General features: G+C 40.3%; 1 protein-coding gene across 1 annotated transcript in view; it reads right to left on the bottom strand.

The window, feature by feature from the left end:
• Window positions 1-20,626, bottom strand: part of dnah6 (dynein, axonemal, heavy chain 6) — a 98,451-nt gene that overhangs the window by 11,652 nt on the left and 66,173 nt on the right. Inside the window, 18 exon segments of the mRNA XM_063883443.1 lie at window positions 621-759; window positions 865-1,011; window positions 1,256-1,344; window positions 2,786-2,946; window positions 3,050-3,240; window positions 3,974-4,146; window positions 4,443-4,578; window positions 7,930-8,163; window positions 8,315-8,494; window positions 8,626-8,806; window positions 9,537-9,604; window positions 10,152-10,316; window positions 11,414-11,539; window positions 14,527-14,730; window positions 15,681-15,877; window positions 16,642-16,765; window positions 17,986-18,102; window positions 18,319-18,463. Coding sequence (XP_063739513.1) covers window positions 621-759; window positions 865-1,011; window positions 1,256-1,344; window positions 2,786-2,946; window positions 3,050-3,240; window positions 3,974-4,146; window positions 4,443-4,578; window positions 7,930-8,163; window positions 8,315-8,494; window positions 8,626-8,806; window positions 9,537-9,604; window positions 10,152-10,316; window positions 11,414-11,539; window positions 14,527-14,730; window positions 15,681-15,877; window positions 16,642-16,765; window positions 17,986-18,102; window positions 18,319-18,463 — 2,777 coding nt within the window.

The raw sequence follows: 20,626 nt of genomic DNA, 5'->3' as shown, positions 1-20,626 counted from the left end.
GATCAAAGAAACATCTTCATATGTAATCCTGCCAGTCACTAAGAGAGGAAGGATGTGGTTCTGTAAATCCATACTGCAGTGTAGCTGTAAATAATCTTGAATAAAAACAACTGTGTACAATGCTGCTATTTCCAAGCCGGGAGAACGAAGACATATGTCTTTTAACCGCAACAGGTTAAAGGGGCGGGGCTACACCAGGTGAATAGGCTACATTGAGTGTTTTTACAATGGATTTATGATTTACTTGCTAATTTAAATTCTTCGACTTTAACTTTTGCACAAGGTTGCACTTCCTTTTCAAAATTCCTTTTTAATAGTTCTAAACAATCAAAAATGCTGCTGTAGTGAAAACTATAAATATGAAGAAGCAGCAGCATTGCATAAGTCATGTTTTGTGCTTTTTGTTTTAGGGGAGTAGAATATTTTTTGAGTTAACAGCTGGAGTGTGATGTCTTTTAGTTGGCTAGGTTAAGCAAAGTGCATCCTTACACAAGCATTATTAACACCTTTGTTGTTTAATAGAGGGACAAAAGATTGGTAGTTACTCAATGTTGCAGAATCGGTATTGAACTGTGTTACCGAGCCTTCCCACACTTATCACTGTGTGAGAGCTTTCCTACCAGTGATGTAGATGAGAGCGTCCCAAGGGATTTTGCCCTCTTTGCAGTAGAGGCTGAGGTTGAGCAGCGCACACTCCCTGTCACTGTCATTAAACTCATAGCGGATGTTCCAGCCCAGAGGACCAAACTTCTTCCGCTCCTAAGACACATGCAAAGCAAGACAAAAATAAGGACATAACGTAGAGGGACAGGCACAGACCCAAGAAAAGCCATGCATGCAAGAACGTGTGAGCTTGTGTGTTACCTGGATAATTGCGTGGAAAAAGCACACTCCAAAGACCATCTTCCTCCATTGGCTTCCCAGAATGTTATCTTCAAAGAAGTTGCAGGAGATCTCTGTGAAGGCCCGTCGCATGTTGGCGCGGAGGCCTTTAGGAGGCTCATTAGTCACCTAGCAACAACGACAAAGAGGAACATAGGGTTCAATGGCTACTATTGAGAAGAACACACAGAGCTATGCACAGACACTGCCTTGCTAGAGTCAATATCATCTTCCTTATAGTGCCAATAGTATATCAGATGAATCCAACATGTTTCCAAAACAGACAATCTTCAAATGATATGCAGGGAACTAAAGAGACATTAAAGAGTGGCAAATTGCATGTGTGTGTGTGCCTGTGTGTGTGTTTGTGTACCTTGACAGAGTTCTGGAGCACTGTAACAGGAAATACTTTGGTCGGCATGGAACTGAGAAACAAACGGAAGTTCTCGTCGATTGATGTGTCTGCACAGGAACAGAAAGGACCGTCAATCACAGACAGAAACAAAATAAAAGCGAACATAATGAATGTGTCTCTGGCTTCAAAGAGTAAATAAGCAATAAAGTATCTAAAGTATAATGTTAAAACCAGGGAAACAGCCACAAAAAGAACAGAAAGTTAGTCATTTGTGTCCGGGTAGCTGGGTTATTGGTGTTGCTGTTTTCTGCTCTCACTGTATTTGGTTTGAGCTCTCATATCTCTGATGTGCAATAACACTGCATGTTATATAAAACGTTTCGCAGTATCACTACTCATGTGCAATTTATGATGTATTTTCTTTCTTTCAATTCATTTAAAATGTGTAAACAGTACTAGCTTATTCAATATTTGTATACGTTCACTTTTTAAATGATTGCTACTTATCTATTTTTTTACAATAGTGCACTGCATTGTAGCTTTGCTGTTGTAAGGCCGTACATTTCCCCCGCTGCAGAACAAATAAGGGGTTTCTGAATCTGATACTGACAAGTCACAAGGATGGATTACAGTGCACAGGCCCAGCGGCCCAAAATGTCAAAGCCAAGCTTGGCCTCGACTTACATAATGTAACTTAGAGTGACAAACCTACCAGGAAGAGACTTAAATGATGCGACTCAAAGACTACAGTATATCTGTGATGAGCAAAAAACAACTACATAGAGAAACATAAATATTAAAGAGGCCCTATTATGCACTTTGGGGTTTTCCCTTTCCTGTAGTGTGATATAGGATTTTGTGCCGGTAAATGGTCTGCAAAGGCTAAAATGACAAAAGTCCCTCCGGAGGTAGTTCCTCTCCTACACTTCCCCCTTCTTCCTGATACGCCTCCATTGAACTTGACTGTTTTACTTCCTTTACATAATGACATCACTATGTAACACTCGCACTTCTCTTAGCTAGCACTCATTGTACGTGATAGACTTAGGGGGCAGGACATTTCTAACACATCTCTAAGCGGTTGACCAATCACAACGGAGCCTGACCAGCTAACAAATCAGAGCAGACTGGGCGCCGGTTTCACACAGAGGGTGAAGAGAGCAGTATAAGAGAAATGAAGAGCTTTTTGAACATTAACGTCTGCAAACATGTCATACCGTAGTAGAGGCATAAAATACAAAAAGAGAAAACATATTCATGAAAAGACAAACTATAAGAAGCGCATAATGATTACAAAAGTGTCTAAACCGCTATACAGTTGATTTGTGTTGCTCCTATGTTGGATGGGCAGAGGTGTGTGTTTGGATGTCTCTGCCAAGGAGTCATTTTCCCCATAAATCATCCATAAAAGGAACGGCAGTACAGAATGTAATCACACATTGGACGGTAGCCACATCTAAATTGGGTGTCATACTGCTCTTTCCTTCCATGATATGTGTGTGTAGGCTATAGGTGATTGTTCTAATGTGGTATCAATGTGTGTAATACCAGGCTCAGTGAAGGTCTTAATGAGCTCCTCCATGGCTAACATCCAGGACACAGCCAGATGACAGTTCTGCAGGAAGACCCATTTGCCAGTCTTCATCGCTGCATGGATAATCTTCTCTGCTATTGGCCCCTGGCCTTGACCCAATGAGATGGACTCGACTCTAAGAGACAGAAAGAGGTTGATCATGTGTAAACAACTTCCAGGTGGCTGGCTGTAACTGTTCACCTAGACCTTATATTTTCTAGTTTTTTTTGTTTTTGTACCTGTCAAGACAACCTTTCTCTTTTGCGAAACGCTGGAAGGCACCCATGGGGTCGGATCCTGTGCTGAGGATGAAGACCAGCGGTGTGGAAGGGGACATATCATTGTAGAGGTTCGCTAGGTCCACCGGAGGGTTCTCTACAAACTGCTTCCCGAGGCTGACAATCACAAACTCGGTGGCTGCAAACACCACCTGGACAAGAAGGGGGAGGAAGGTAATCAACAGGACAAAGAGGGCAGGTAGGAGTAAAACAGGGGTAGAGAAGGAATACGGAACAGATGAAAAGGTAACCCGCTACGGGAAGACATGAAAATCAAAACTGGCTCGGCTACAACCAAGGGGAGAACATCATGGGGACATAAAAATATATTAAGTACTGACGAGACTGGAAAGGTAACATCCCAATAACTGAATACCAATATTAAGAAAGTTATATTACTATTTGGATAATTGGATGCTAATATTTGGATACATACAGTATATACCGATACTGATATTTGAATACTAAAATTTGTATACTTTTACAAATATTTAGATAATAAAATTACTATTCGGATAAATGACTACTGATAATCGGATAATATTTGTACTACTTGTATGATTGAATACTAAAATTTGGATAATTAAATACAAACATTTAGATACTTCTACTAAAATCCAGAAGATTGAATACAAATGTTCGGATTATTAAATAATTATAAAACACATTGATATTGAGAAACTTATAATAATATCTGTATAATTGACTTCTAATATTCAGATAATAATATCATTATTTGGACATTTGAATAGCAATATCCTGATAATAGTATCCAATCGGCGTCCTGCCAGTACCCCCGACTCTATTAAATACTTATAATTCACAACTTGCTATGCAAGTAGAAAAGGTTCTTGCAAGTGTAATACATGTCTGTCCAGAGCTCACCTTTTCTTCCAGGAAGCTCTTGATAAGGACAAGCTTCTGGAAGGCCCCCAGTCTCTCATTCCAGTCGCCTCTGACGCTGTTCTCCTGCTCCACCTCTTTGGATACCCCATGAGGAGGTGACTCTGGGGAATAGCCTTCCCAATTCTCTGGATTAATGGATGCTTGGAAACGTCCTAAAGTAGAAGCAACAGTCATTTAATGCTAAAAAAAAACCCTCTATAAAAATCACTTTTATTGTAGAAAAATCATCTGATGAAAATCTAAATTGGAGACTGATCATTTTTCAACTTAGTAAAAGCATTATTATTTATCTAAGCAGGGCAAGGCAAGTTTATATATATATAGCACAAAATATATATCAACACAAGGCAATTCAAAGTGCTTTGCACCATGCATCTAGCAGAATCATGGTGTAATAAACATGCACATTTTTCTTTAGATTGGCCAAGTTAACATTTGGCTATTGTACCGAGCTCAATGCAGAGGTGGCTGCTGGTGATATCCTTGGAGATGTCCTTGCAGCAGGGCAGAGTGTCCTCCAGTTCGCAGCATGTCTGCCAGTAAAAATCACTTAGCCACGGCACATCAGGCCGTTCTGCATAGTCCTGAGAAGAGGGAGAAATTGAAAAGGAGATGATTATAACCATAAAGAAAGGAGATGGAGGACAGAACTTTGAGTAGAGAGCCAGTAAAGAAGAACTAAAGGATGTCAATAAAACTATAAAAAGAGGAGGATTCATGTGGACGTGGCAGATAAGAGACGGCCATTTGAAGAAAAATTGATAAGGATTCAAAATTAGCAAGTGAAGCGTAGATGAAGGATGTGTTAAAGCTGCAACAAGACACAGGGGTGAAGGAGAGGAAGGGAAGGGCAGCATTAGCATAAGATTCACGTTTGCTGACAGGCAGCACCTCAAACCAAAGTAATGCCATATAAATGAGGGCCAAATGGTGGATGAACTTAGAGGTGCACCCCTGGGTGGCACTGACTCATCTGGTCACAAAAGGGGCAAATTAAATACATGTCTTCATTTCAAAGGTCCTTTTAATTATTATTATCTACTCTTTACAGTGCTACAGCGGCACAAAACACTTCCATTAGGGGAAGCCCTTATAGGTTAACAATGCAAATATAAAAAGCCAATAAAGAAAAATCTTTAGCAACTCGACAAAACATGCACAGGATTCAGAAAACGCTGCAGAAATAGAAGGCTGAAAGCTTAACCCGGAAACGGGGACACAAAAAAGTGATTCAAAGAGCTGCTCTTGTTGGCGTTCAGAGATCTGTATTCCCAACTGTCACTGGTATAATATTCAATGTCAGTTTTATTGGCTTATTTTAACAATGACACACACATGATAGCTTCCAATAGTATTGCAGATCTGCAAGCTAATGTAGTTTAGGCCCTACCGAGATTTCAAATGTACTGACAAAACACAAATGGAACAGAATAATGGTGCATTCACACCGGATGCGATGCAAATAATATTGTACTACACATTTAATAATAATGCGGAAATAACTACATATATTAATACCAAATAGTTAAAGCCAAAAATAAAGGTGTGTGCAGACAAGACGGCAGGCAAAACACTTTTAAAATGTGTTGTTTTCTGAGTGGAGTTCGGATCGATCAGGGTGCTGCGTCCACACTCACAACAACATGTCATACAGATATAAATAAAGCAGCGACTGTATTCGCCGTGCCATAGACAGTCTGTGGTTTTTACATGAGTAATTTCTCTCCAGTTTCTGATATGAGGAGCTCTGTGCGCTAACAGCTAATGTTTTGTTTTTCTGATTCAACGTCAGTGACGGCAGGCTGAGATCCTCACTGCTGATTGGCTAACGCGAGAACGCATCAAACAAATTTGACGCTCGAGTTGAACAAACTTGTACTCTCGCGATTGACGCGGCCCCCTTCATCCGCGCCTCTTGGCGTCTTAACATTGACTTTACATAAAATCGTGACACGACGAAAAAACTCAGCAGTGACAGTTGGCCACAGTTGGACCCATTTCCGTTGAGTTTTGAGCTTTTTGTTTATGCAGTGCTTTTAGTATGCTTTAGAACGCTGCGCATATTCTGCCACGTAGGTTAATGTTTTCTAAACGCTGCGCATGTTCTGCAAAGCTGGTGAAGATGTTTCTTCATTGTGTTTTTAATATTGCATTGTTTTTCGAAGTGCAGCGCGTTTCCCCGAATGGGAGTGTTTTGGTCCTTTGTAGCACCTGTCGGCCACCGTAATTCTTTGCCTCAAAAAGAACACTCATGGGATCCACTGGGGTTTGAAAAGCAAGATAACAATAGCATTTATAGAGACAAAAATGTGGTTATTCAATTAAACCATTAAAGTTGGACTTTTGTCACGTCTAAAGGAAATTCAGTTCCGATGACCTCATGTTTCCTTTCTGAAGGTGTCATGTCTGACTCGGGTTACACTGTTTTTTTCATTGATTCCTCAAGGTCGATCAGCATGCTACATAAGTGTAGCAACGAAAGCTGAGAAACACAGATACAGTCCTTTTCTTATCTTTCTTTCACAGAAGTATTTATTGTGTCAACCTCCCCACAGATTTTTCCCTCACTGTGTGTTTTTTCCATCACGCAGTTTCTCAGTAATATGCTGGCCAAGAGAGAGTGAAAGCCTGAATGCCACTTTGTGACAAAAGACTCCTATCAATTCAATCAGAATCAGGGTAGTTTAAAAAGGGAAAAGAAACAGCACCTTGTTTATTGGCAGATGAGAGGATCCAGGCAACAAACTGTAACACATTTCTCTATTTTTCCCTATAATTGAAATAAAGCCCAGAAGCCGAAAAAATAGGACTTTTATTTGTTTTCATAAAGCGCTCAGTACACAGTTGAAAATAGAATGGTATCTCCATATTCCTGGAAGCAATTAAGCTTTTTCCTTATTACATGTTCCGGCAGGAGTTTTCAAACCAACACTGCTCAGCCGTTCTCGTTGTCAATAACTCTGCAGCTTGTTGTTCTAATGGATGCTCTAGCCAGTTGAATAGATTATAGTAGTATTGCAGTGTTTTATCAGCTGTCCGCATACGTCATGTACAAATCGCCTCGGTTGTTCCTTTGTGCCAGTATCCATCAGGCAGCATGATAAAGAGTTGAGCCCCCCTTAAAATCCTTTAAAAGCCGGCACCATGCGTACATAAGACATGAAGTGTGCATGCACCTACTTCAGATTTGCACTTCCACTTGCATATAGACATTTATAACAGTACATGCATCTTCACTCATATCTGTATGTATTATAACTCTTCGTTTGCCTATTTTAAATTCCTGTTGTCATTTTTTGATTTTCTTTTTCTTGTCTTCTGATGTGAACTCCATCTGTCCTATATTGTGTTTCACCCCTATTGCTGTTGATGCAAACACCTGGATTTCTCTACGTACAATGTGTTGGTCAACTAGCCAACAGAAACGTACTTGTGTCATAGTGATGTTCCAAAAAAAAAGAGTCAAATGGAGGCGTTTCAGGCAGGGGGGGGGGGTGTGTTGGAGAGAAACTCCCTCTGGCTTGAACTTTGGTATTTTTGCCTTTGCAGATCATTTACATACACAAAAACATTACAGGAAAGGGAAAACCCAAAAAGCATAACAGGGCCTCTTTAACTTAATGTATCCCATGGGTTCAATGCCTGTTAGGGAAGAGATGCTTTCCATAGGTTTTCCAGAGACATTGTTTACCATGCTTATGTGGGATAAAGCCACCCCCACCTTAGTGAAAATAAAACAGTGATGACTCAACTCTTAATAAGGTAATACATCGACGTATTTTCTCTTAGCTAGTTCCCACAGCTAATTGTATGGTTGTGTTTTTACTTTCTGTCCCTCTCAGTAATTATGACTTGTTTATAGCAATAGATCAACTTCTACGCTAACCTGACACTAACAATCTACGAGCATGAATGTTTTTTTTACTTCATCTTACCTTTTCCAAAGAGGAAGTCCCTTTCAGGAAGTGCTGCCACTCAGCGTCGGAAATCTCGCCGCGCTGCCTCATGATCTCGACGCACAACATGAAGCTGTAGATGAGCTTGTGCTTCTCGAAGAGGCCGCGGGAAACGTTGATGTACGAGTTGAGCAGGATCTGGTCGAGCAAGATCTGAAGACGCTCTTCTAACACGCTGCTCTTCTCTGACGTCTCGATGGTGGAGTTGAAGAGCTGAGGGTGGAGGGAGAATATAACATCAAGAACAAGCTATCGAAAGAATATAATAGGGGCTTGGAGTCTTTCGTATTTTGTTCCTTACAAAAAGCTTTAAAAAAATGTTTGTCTGTGACTTGTGAAATAAAGCCTGCCCACTCTCTGTTACCTGCTTGAAGTACTTGAGGGAGAATTGGTACATTGGATCGATCTCAGAGAGACTGGCAATAACAAAGTACAAGATTGAGCCTCGGGTGGCCACGGGTCGGTAACGCTCTCTCGCAGAGTTGATCATGAGCTCAGTGGCCTCCGCCTCCTCCAACCGATGCTTTATGGCCTCTGATGTGACCTGAGGAGACACAAAAAGGACCGAGAGCAGAATAAATGCCGTGAATGAAAAAGGAGGGAAGCGAATTAGGACAATATGTAAAAGACCATGACAAATGCATCAAAATGACTTTTGCCTCTTCATGGATTCACCTTTGACTCCTGGAGCGTCTGAACTAGCTCCTCATTGTCCAGTATGTTGCCCTTAGAGGTGAACAGAAGCTTCAGGATCCGGTCTTCGATAGCCTTTAGTTGGTTGCGGTCGGCGTTGATGCGCACAATCAGCTCGTTCCTCTGTTCCTCCAGATGTGGACTCTCCAGACGCACCACATCACTAAGGAAGGAAAAGATGGATGGAGATGGAAGTAAGAAATAATAAAAATAAAAATCATACACAGTATAAGACTGAACAAGACTGCCATCTTGACGCATTAAGTGCAACATGTAAATAGTCATAATTCAGAAACTGAGTTGTACAAAATATTGTTAACCTAGTTGTGAATGGATGCAACATCCTTTTCCCCTAGAATTAAGTCAAAAGGTTGTCAAGATTCAACCGTATCACAACAAATTGAAGGCCTCTCCATTGTTAAAAGATGACATTTCAGGTTCATATTTGTATTTTGTGATTCTACTGTGACATTTGTACAGGCTTTAATGTTCAAATAGTGCTCCTCCTATTCCCCTCAGAGCCCAGTCGGCTCTGATTGGTTAGATAGCCGGCTCTGTTGTGATTGGTCAACCACTTAGAGCTGTCCCGCCCCTTGGTGTATCATGTAATGTGTCTGAGCGCTAGCCAATAGAAGCACACATGTTAGATAGTAATCTCACAATGTTAAGGGAGTAAACAAAGGAGTCCAATGGAGTGAACTTAAGGATTTATGCCTTTGCAGACCATTTACATCCACTAAAACCTATATAACACACTACAGGAACAGGAAAACCTGCAAAGGATTAATAGGGCGTGTTTGAATGTATGTGCTCCAGAATACTTTAGATACATTCTCTAAAGTCTTGCCTGACACATCGCTTTCTCCACCTGTGTTTATGCTGTATGTGTTTACCTCAGCAGTTGATCCTCCAAGCCAGACGTTGTCACGGTGAAGTTGATGATTGTCACTTTAATGCACACCTAGAGGGAAACAGGAACACACACAAACAAAAACACACACAAAGTGAAACTCAGACGGCCACAACTCTGCATGCGCCCAAAGCATCAGCACTGTTACAAAGCCTGCCATTTCACTTTAAATCTGTCATGTATCTGACAACAAAACCACACTGGAACAGTGGAGTGGGTTCATGTTGTCTAAGTTACCGCCTCCGTGCTCTGCAGCTTTGTATCAACACTGGAATGAAAGCTAACATTCATGTGGTGTTGCTGCTCTCCTGGGCTCCCGTTGAATAAAATCTGGCAGCAGGCTACATCTACACAATGCCTTTAATAGTCGCTGCCACAACAGGAAGCCAAGCACTAATTGTACCAGGAGAAAAAGGTTCTTTTGTGTGTCTGTTTTACAAGACGGTAAATATCTGGTTTCTTCAGTTGTAAAGTGTTGGAGCAAACAGCAGGTGTGTTGGTGGCTGTCTGTACAAGACTCCATGGTGAACGTCTCTGATATACTGCTGACAGGTGAACCTAATGTGGAGGTTAACAGGAGTGTGTGTGCCATCCTAACCTCTGGTAAGAAATGCGGGTTGGCCATCTTGGTGGTCATATAGAACCTGAAGTTTTTGTCGTAGTCGATATCGGAGTCTCCGAGTCGGATCAAAGTCCGTCCGCCAGACACAAATGTCTGCTTCAGGAGGATTGGCTCCAAAGCTGGATCTATGGTCTCCTTTATCTAGACACACACACACACACACACACACACACACACACACACACACACACACACACACACACACACACACACACACACACACACACACACACACACACACACACACACACACACACACACACACACACACACACACACACACACACACACACAGACATTATGGAATAATTCAGCAAAGGGCAGACTCACACATACAGGATATGAAACAATAATGGCCTCATCCCAGCATCTCATCAAGAAAACACTCCCCTTTTTATTGTTTTTGTGACAATATGTCAACAACGTATCACCCCGGTTGTAAGACAGACTAGCATGGATTTTATTATATGTGCTATTGTATATTCTTTTGACATTGTGTTTTTGCAGTGAGCACCATCTGGGAAATTCTAGCTCTCACATTTTGTATAAATTAGGTTGTCACTGCTCTGTCTGACAGCCAAATCGGAACAGGACGACATAAGTCAGACAATCACCAGCAGCAACTTCCAGTGGTCGTCCGGTCGATCTGCCCCAACAAACAGGCTTTCTGATCTTTATTTTATAGTTTTTGCCAGACCCACATGGCCCAAATTAAGCTTTTTATGCAATTTCTACAATGACTTCGGAGCTGCATTTGGAAAAAGTTGAAATATTTTGTACTCGGAGCGATCGCATAAAAAATCCCGATCACTTGGAAAAAAGAGGGTAGATGCTGCACTATTTCTGGAGACGGCCGCTTCAAACGTCGTGATTTCTGAATTAGATTGTTTCTTTTACTCTCCTTTTTTCTCTAGAGGACGTATAGAAACCGTAACTCAGGATTTATTTGTTGTTTGAGGAGTAATTTATGACTCAGCAGCTTTAAGACATGAAGAACACTATCATTTTCTACCTTGCTCCGATGCTTATCTTCTCCGGAAAGTGGGCGGGGTCATAATTTTGACCGAAAGTGACATTAGCTCCCTCATATTTTATTTTTCTACAAAAAAACCCTGTTTAATGTATATGAAGGATGACATGTATCAGTACATATACAGTACCAAAGTGTAAACTGTTGTATAACAATAAGGGTAAGTTAATAAAGGTTATTATGTTAATGTGTATAATGTAATTCTTACCTCCTCTAGCAGTACAGGCATGCCCATGCGTATGGCGTTCTCCAGTGTCCGGAGAAAGTTTGGGTCTGTCAGCTTGATCACCTTAAGACCGTGCTTGGCTTCCTTGGAGCGGATCCATCGGTTGGCCTGAGGGTGAAACACAAAAGTAACCTTTATCAAATGTGATGAAAAATATGTCGTTTTTAAATAATGTATATACGATAAGAAAGAATTACAACACATGATGTTGTAAAGGGAAATCGTAGTGATGGTAGCACAGGGATCTACAATACGTTTTTCTGAATGGGTTTTATGTTGTGGGGATTGACCATTTATTTAGCTTTTCTGTTTTCTGTTATTCCTCTGCCTATGTAAAGCAGAGAAAAATAACAAGGAATGACTCCAAAAAATCTCCAAAACGACAGGAAAGAAAATTGGACTTGTCAGTGGTCAGGAAGGCACTGAACAGTATGCTAAATTGACGCCTCATAACTGAAGACGCGACAATATTTCCATCTCGTTCATGTGACCGTAAAGAGGCTGGTTGTGTCCTTTCTGTGGACGGTAGCCAGGACTTGTGTGTGTGTGTGTGTGTGTGTGTGTGTGTGTGTGTGTGTGTGTGTGTGTGTGTGTGTGTGTGTGTGTGTGTTTTTTGTGTGTGTGTCCTGGGGGCAGGGGCCATTCTGTGACTTTGTCTCTGACCGAGTCTGACAGGAAGTTCTATTTTGAGAAACATTTTTGTCCTTTCTTTACGCTTGTACTGCAGCCATTTATCCAATGTGTTAAGTCCAAAGGGCAACCTCAGGGGTCGGAAAAGTGAAGTTAATCTGTACGAGCCTCAAAACTGCATTGTTTGTAATGGCCAGCACCCGGCCATATTGTATGGAAGTCTATGAGAAAAATTTCACTTGATTTATCGTCTTAACTAACAATGTTTTTATATGTTTATGGTCTGTTTTGTTTATTTGTCGGATTCATAAATTGTCTGTACTAATATTGTAATAGTACAATACATTTAAAAAACGTTTTGGTCTCAATGTGTGGATTCCAGTCTTCCTAAGTACTGCATGGTTTAATTTGTTAAATTATGGTGTTTTTAAAAGTAAAAGTATCATGAACTTGGTTTTTGTGTTTCCCAATGTATGTTGAAATGTGTTTTCTCTTTGAGTCTTTTCTTTTTCTACTTCCTGTCTTTGAGTTTTTTCCCACCTTCTTAACACTTGAGTGTGATCCCCTCCTGTCCTTGTTTCGTCACCTGCACTCTCCAGCATTGTCTTGTCAATGTAATAAGTCCTGTATCCATATTTGTCTGTTCGAGTTTTTTTGACAGTCATTTGTCATTGTACCTGTGAATGTTCCCCCCTGATCTGGTTCTTCCTCTCAAGGTTTCTGTCCATGCTTCCTGTCTGTGTTTGCTACATGTAGATTTAGTCATCCTGGTTTGACCCACGGTTTTGTTTGCAACTTACGCGTTGTTCTACGTGGCCTGCTTCTTGAGTTTTTTTGGAACCAGCTTTAATTTAGTAAAGCTAGCTTTTTGTTCATACTTTTAAAACTTCCTTTCATTTTGCATGTTGGCCCTGATTTCCTCACCCCGTGTTACACAAATAGATGACGACTATCTATTGATTTACATGTGGCTACCAGAGTACTGGTTCATTTGTACTAATAGACAGAGTAGGCGGTTCATTTTGGTTCTTCCGGTAAGTACATTTTGATTTCCGGAAATAATTATTTGATCCCCTTGCAACCAACAAGAATTCTGGCTCCCTAGGAGCAGTTAAATAAGTCCTCTCGCTTTAAGAAAGTACTCCTTATGTCAACTCGTTACCTGGATAAAAGACACCTGTCCACAGTCAATAAATCAGGTTACAACCTCTATACCGAGGGCAAGACCAGAAACAGGTCATGATGGAACTAATGTCCAAGGACATCAGGGACTAGATTGTAGACCAGCACAAGGCTAGGCTGGAATAGAAGACAAGACCACCAGCAAGCAGCTTGGTGAGAAAAGAGCCAACTGGTTTAATTATTAGAAAATGGAAGACGCACAAAATCACCATCAATCACCCTCAATCTGGGGCTCCACGATCTAGGATCTGGCCTCTTGGGGCATCAATGATCATACAAAAGGTGAGGGGTCAGTCAATAACTACACAGGAGGGGCTCGTTAAGGATCTGAAAACAGTTGAGACCAGAGTCAGCAAGAAAACTATTGGTAACACACTGCGCCGTAATGGAATAAAACCCTGCAGCGCCCCTGCTCAAGAAGTCACATGTACAGGCCGTCTGAAGTCTGTCAGTGAACCTCTGTATGATTCAGAGAAGGTGATGAGAAGGTGATGAGGTCAGATGAGACCAGAATCAAGATCTTAGGCATCAACTCGACATGTCGTGTTTGGAGGAAGAGAAATGCTGCCTATTACCCCAAGAACACCATCCCCAGCATCAAGCATGGAAACGGAAACATGATGCTTTGGGTGGGGGGTTCTCTTCTAAGGGGACAGGGCAATTCACTGCATCGAGAGGATGATGGAGGGGGTCATGTATCATAAAATACTGGCTGATAACCTCATTCCCCTAAGTCGTGTTTTGCAAGGGGATCAAATACTTATTTCCCCCAATTAAAAGCATATTAATTTATATATTTTATATCTTAAAAATATATTTTTACGTACATTTCTGGATTTTTTGTTTGATATTCTGTCTCTAACTGGGAAAATAAACCTACCATATCAATTACAGACTCTTCATTTTTTTGTAAGTGGGTAAACTAACTAAATTGGCAGGGGATCAAATACTTATTTCCTTCACTATATGCATCCCAAACACCATGGTAAATACCTTGTTTGAGTTAACCTACTCGCCAATAACCTGTTTCTGTTTCTGATTCTGAATTTAACTGTTACCTTGAATTACTGAATGCGCCATGCTAATCAGTGCTAGCTGCCAACTTAGCAGTCCTCGATTACTTCTGGTCAAAACATACTTCCTTGTGTTTTGTAACCCAGTTTGTAACACATTTAATAGATAATCAACACATAATCAACACACTGATCAATCCTAACAATAAAAAAGACACACCTGAAACACAGTGAATGAATGCTGCCCTGAGCCAAGGTTCTTTAGCTCACCTGATCCTGCGGGTCGATCATAAGGGGCCAGCGGCGGCCCTCGGTCACCAGGATCCCATTCTCTGTAGAGACTGTGTCTCGAGGCAGACCCTCTGCGTTCCACTGGCGGATGACAAACGGGTCGCCCAGAATGTTGATCAGGCTGAAGCTGGAGCTGATGGGGATGCTCAGTTCCTGGCATTGTATTATCCACTGGTCAATTAGCTGGGGAAAGGAAGCACACACAGACATCATTTATTCACTTTTTTCTAGGGTTGTTTTGTTTGGAAGATGATTGGTTTAAGCCGTCTCTTGTGTTTTTGTAAACCTTATGTTTTATAATCTTTCTCTTTTCCTAATCACTGGTTTTTATCACTTCTTCTGTTTTAATAATAAACGAACAGCTTCAGTTCAGAGCCATTACCATATATCTGCTCTGCTCGGGGAATTTCACAGTGGAGGTACAATTATAATACAACAGCAACACATATGCTTTAGCAGCTTGGCCTACAACAGTTTGGTCAGATTTGGCTTTCTTAACTGCAAGAAACTGCAGTTAGAGTTTCAAAGCTACACTAGCTCCCCCCGTCTTTAAAACGTTATGCTAAGCAAGGCTTAACATTTATAGACAAACATGATTGTTATAATTATTGTAATCTCTTTCTGAAAAAAGTCACTACAACATAACACTGTACCAAAAACTAGCTCCTTCTGCATACCACAGTAGTTCTCAAAGCTCATTATTACAGGGCTTATTTGTATAATTGATTATAATTGGTCATTTTGGACATTTCAGAGGTTGTTAATTCTCACTAGGAGAATGCTGCTACGGAGAACTTAATATTATTGCTTTGAACTGACCTAATACAGTTACATTTGTTGACACAATGCATTTCATTAAAGTCAACGTTTCAGTTTGTTCAGTGTGTGGACAACAAACTTTAGTCTTCCTCTGTCAGAAAACAGCAGGCAGTGTTTAAAGTAAAACAAAATGTGAACAGACTTGAACAGTGAAAGGAAAACATCGATCAGTGCTGTGGTCATGCAGTTCCAGCCATTGGTACGCAGTGGAAGACACTATTTTTTCTTAGTTCAAGCAATCTGATTTTCATTTAAGACTGCCTTGCTGCACATTATCCCTTACTCATTGAATCCCCTCATCACAGAGCACCTACCAGCTGTCTGTAGTGGGAAGTGAACGCTCCATAGTAGGCCACACAAGCAGCTGCGATGAAGACATTCCCCACCACGTTGATGATCTCTTGCTCAAACAAGGCGACGCTTTCGTCCCAGCGCACTTGCTCATCGCCCAGAGCAGAAGTTAGTTTTCCCGCCCGGGTTAACCGAGCCTGTGTCAGAGCCATGGTGTTAACTTCAAGAAAAGAGAGGGGTCAGAAAGAGAGGGGTCAGAAAGAGAGGGGTCAGGAAGAGAGGGGTCAGGAAGAGAGGCGTCAGGAAGCTTGCAGAAAAAATGTGTAATAAAACATTTGTGAATTCTGAAAGAGAAAGCAGAAATATAAGTGAGGTCAATCTTGGTGGAATTCCCTCAATATTACACATTAATATATTTATAAAATATTAAGTAGCTGGCAAGTTTAAAAATTAAGAAGTGTTCAAACCTTTTTGCCTTTTGGTCTCTGACAAAACTAAAAAAAAAACTGCCATACCTTGATAATACTGGTTTGAATTTTTACAGAGTTTTAGTGCTGAAGAGGACATATTCTGCTCATTTTTAGGTTCATCATTTCATTTTGAGCCTGTACTCTTCTGTGACATGTTTCCATGTTTTAATGTTAAGCAGCTCTTTTCAACCTCTGTCTGAAACCAGAGCCTAGTCCGCCCTGATTGGTTAGCTGGCCATATCTGTTGTGATTGGTCAACCACTCAGAGACGTCCCACTCTTAGCATATCACAGACTATGTGTTGGAGCGCTAGCCAATAAAAGCGCATAATGTTACATATTGATGTCACTTTGTTTCAGAAGTAAACAAAATAGTTCAATCGAGGCGTTTCAGGCGGGGTGGGGGTGGAGTGGGAAAACCCATCTGCATTAACACAGCCAAATGATTGAAACCGTTTCTAAATTTGACAGGGAACATCATTTCCCTCTTGGCCTGAAGTGATAACAGCCCTCACCCAATTGCTCCTTCTCATTAACGCTGCTTTCAAACTGATCCTGTAGGACTTGGATCTGGTTCTCCACCTCCTGCAGCTTTTCTTGCTTCTCCCTCAGGGTTGCCATGGTCGCATCCAGCTCCGCCTACATGGGTTTGGAATAAACGAAGAAAGACATGTGGACAAATACCATTAATGAACCACTCAGAGAACATTTAGTCCACTTTTTATTCTCCGTGTTTTGTCCAATGTTTGCAGAGCGATCCTCAGTGATACTGGAGAATGGATTCAGGGAAACAGTTTTGATTGCTATAGAATTAGGCAGATTAAAGATTTAAAGCAACAGTATATAAAGGAAATGTCCTTCAATTGCAACATGAGATGGAACATTCTTACTTAGAGAAAGAGAATTTCGTAAATAAAGAGTAAATAACTTGTTCACAATAAGCATGCTGGCAGTTATGTGGAAATAGAGGCATAAAACACACACATTTTTTGGGGAATGTCATAAATGACTTACATTTTGGGAAAATAAGGGGTTACTTAAAAACCTGTAATTGTAAAATGTATATTTCTCCAACAATCTGCTAATCTCAAAGTACTGGACAAGTAAGATACCCAACTGGAGGGCAAATACTTTTTCCTCATCAGTTTATAAGATTGCAGTACTGGAAACGTAAGGAGGCACCAACACTTCAAAAATGGAAAGAAGTGATGAAATATTACTTGTATTTTAAGTTGAAAGAACAATGTGAAAAGACAGAAATAAGGAGGAACAATTTTAGAAAATACGGGGCACAATTTACGAACTCTGTAGATAAAGTGGAGCAACACAATCAAATCTCTGAGCATCCAAACCTCCTCAGAAACAGTTTCTACCCCTTTAGCTTGTCTGTCGCATGTCTCTGAGTCTGTGTGTGTGTGTGTGTGTGTGTGTGTGTGTGTGTGTGTGTGTGTGTGTGTGTGTGTGTGTGTGTGTGTGTGTGTGTGTGTGTGTGTGTGTGTGTGTGTGTGTGTGTGTGTGTCAGTTTGTGAAAAGGGGTTGGTGATTGGGACGTTGGGCGTTTTTTGTACATGTATGAGTAGGATGGCCACCTTTTTCATCAACTGTTTGTTGTTCTGTGTATTTCTGTGTTTCCTTTATTTGATTTATTTAGTATTGTTTGCATGTGTTCTGTATTTATTAATTGCTTTTTTATTTCTTCTTGTTTAATTTATAATATTTATTGGGGAAGAAATAAATGTAGAGTATTCAAACCCCCACTGAAAATAAAAAAGGATTTATGTTACAGTGGTTTATTAAAGTTGAAAAATGTTTGTAATATGAATACAACCTTACGCATACTGCTCTCTCCTGTTACTCACCTGTGCCTTGGCCAGTTTCTCTCTCTTGGGGCCCACTTCTTTGAGGACTCTGGAGTACAGATCCATGGCTCTGACCCACATGCACATTGATCTGCAAGCTTTGGACACCTTCTCCACCTAACAGCAGCAAAAACATCAAGAATTTAACCAAGTAGCAGATATGACTCGTACTTTTTTATGCTCCAGAACTCAAAATATGACCAAGATGTCCTTCCTTTTGAACTGTAGCACTTTTAAACCTCCCAAACGTGTTTGAACTCGAATTTCCCCACAATTTGTTTACTCTTAAAACTGACTGACGTTATCAGTATTTGAAAGGATATTCTGACAGACCTTCTCCGGGATGAAATCGGGGTTGTTGATGTGTTTCTGCAGCTTCTGAAGGATCTGAGGCTTGATATTGTCCTTGTCATATTCTGTCAGTCGCCTGAGGAAGTTGGCATCTCCCAGTAACTGCTTGGCACCAGCCCAGTCTGGTCTGTAAGGAGAGGCTTGTTAGTGAGGAGAGAAAGGGGGCCTAAGAAAATGAATGTACTCGGCTTGTTCATATAGATGAGGGTAACACCTACGTCAGTTCCTGGCGAAATTACGGTCCCGGCCAGTTTTGGGGGAAAACATTTGCTTTCATTTGAATGGCGGTCAATACACATTCTGAAGTTCTCGGCAAACACATCAAAAAATCAAGTTAAGTGTGCCGTTTTCAATCTACAAAATGCTCAATTCTGATGGTCAGATAGGCAAACTATTAAAAAACGTTATTGGAGATCGCTGATTTGCGTCAAATGATAGTTTAATTTAAATCAATAGGAAACTATTAGGATCTTCCTGGCAAAATGATGGCCCCGGGGGGGAAATAATGCATCAGAGCGAAGAGGGAAATAATAGTTTCTTCCTGTCTTAACGCTGCTGAGTCATATATTGAACCTCAAACAACAATAAATCCAGACCTACGGTTTCTTGACTTCCTCTAATGAAAAAAGGACAGGAAAAGAAACTATCTAATTCACAAATCACAGTTTCAGTGTAAGCCTGCTCCCTCATTCTCCAGCAGACTGACCGGACATAATTTCCCTATTGATTTAGATTAAACTATAAATCGACGCAGATCATTGACCTCCATTGACATTTTTTAATAGTTTGCCTGTCTGACCTTCATAACTTGGCTTCCTGTATATATAAAAAAAGTGCGGTTATCAGAATGTTTTTATGTGATTGCCAAACAATTCAGAGTCTGTATTGAGTGCTGTTCAAATGAAAGCAAATGTTTTCCCCCAAAAGTGGGCGGGTCCTTAATTTCGCCAGGACGTGACGTAGGTGTTACTCTCATTTATAGAGACAAACTGCATCTTTTTAGAGGTTGTAAACTGATTGCTTTAGTTCTGACTGGTGTTTAAAAATGTAAAATTCAGATTGTGCGAGTAAGCAAACCCAGCCTTGGAAAGTGAATTGCAAAATATAAAATAAGAATGAAACACTACTTCAAAATACTAAAAGAAATGCAATGCACTGGAAGTAATGATGCTGTATCTATAACGGAAGAATTGCACTTTGATATACACAACTGTTATACCCACGTCAGAACCCAGAACAAGAACCCACAACATAAATATAATACATTCATATGATGTAACATCAAAAGTCAGAGAGAGTTCTACAAAGTGCTCGTGTGAAGTGGGCTAAACCACTGATGTTAAAAGGTTGATTTGTTTAAAGGAATTTGATTAGAATAGTTATACTTTATATTGCCAAATTGGGAAATTATTTTGTTACAGCAGCATCTTAACAAGGCATTGCACATGTAAAACAAACAAAGATACAAATAACTATTAACCATTAAAAGGTATATCTATAGAGTCTGTTAACAATGATAAGTACAAAATATACAGAATAAATTAGAGTACACCAAAAACCCTAACCTACTAGAAGAATAAAATATAAACCTGCTATACAAGTTTGCAAACTAGTTTTTTTTATGAAAAACTGTTAGTGGGAGAAGAATATGTACAAATTGTTTCGGGTAAGGGAAAACAGAGTAGACTAAGGTCAAAAGTAAAAGAGAAAGTAAATAAATTATGAGAACAAGGTCAGGTCTCCAGGTTGTAGAGGGTTATTGCTTTTGGCGCAAAGGATTTCCTGTATCTGTCCTTGTAACAAATGTAATTCAGAAGATGGATTCAAAAGCCACCAGACTCCTTTCACAATAACAGTTTTCTTTTTGGAAAAAATATAAGTCCTTTGGCTTTGAAGAAAGCACATACATATAATGGAAAGAGCTTTCTGATGGCAAAGAACAGAGATTATTTTTACGCTTGTAATGCAGTAGGGTAGCCAATTTGCTAAGTCCAATGGGTCTGAAATGTGAAGTCCAAGTGGAAGTGCCTTAACACTGCAGTGCGTGACTCCATCACCATTCTATGGAAGTCTGAAAAAATGCCACTACTTCACCTTAAATGAATTACCACAGTGAACAATTTCCTAATAAGTGTTTTGTCTCAACGTCTCAATTCTGCCTCAATACAACATGATTAATATTTTTGGAATTAAGGTCTCTTTTATTGTAAAAAGATGATCAAGCAGGGTATGCTTTAGGTTAGATTATTTATATAGCACATTTTCAGACACAAACGCAATTCAAAGTGCT

Source organism: Eleginops maclovinus, chromosome 5 (assembly GCF_036324505.1).
Source record: "Eleginops maclovinus isolate JMC-PN-2008 ecotype Puerto Natales chromosome 5, JC_Emac_rtc_rv5, whole genome shotgun sequence".
Taxonomy (NCBI): Eukaryota; Metazoa; Chordata; class Actinopteri; order Perciformes; family Eleginopidae; genus Eleginops; species Eleginops maclovinus.
The sequence above is the reverse complement of the archived record's forward strand: the minus strand, read 5'-3'. Positions and strand labels throughout refer to the sequence as shown.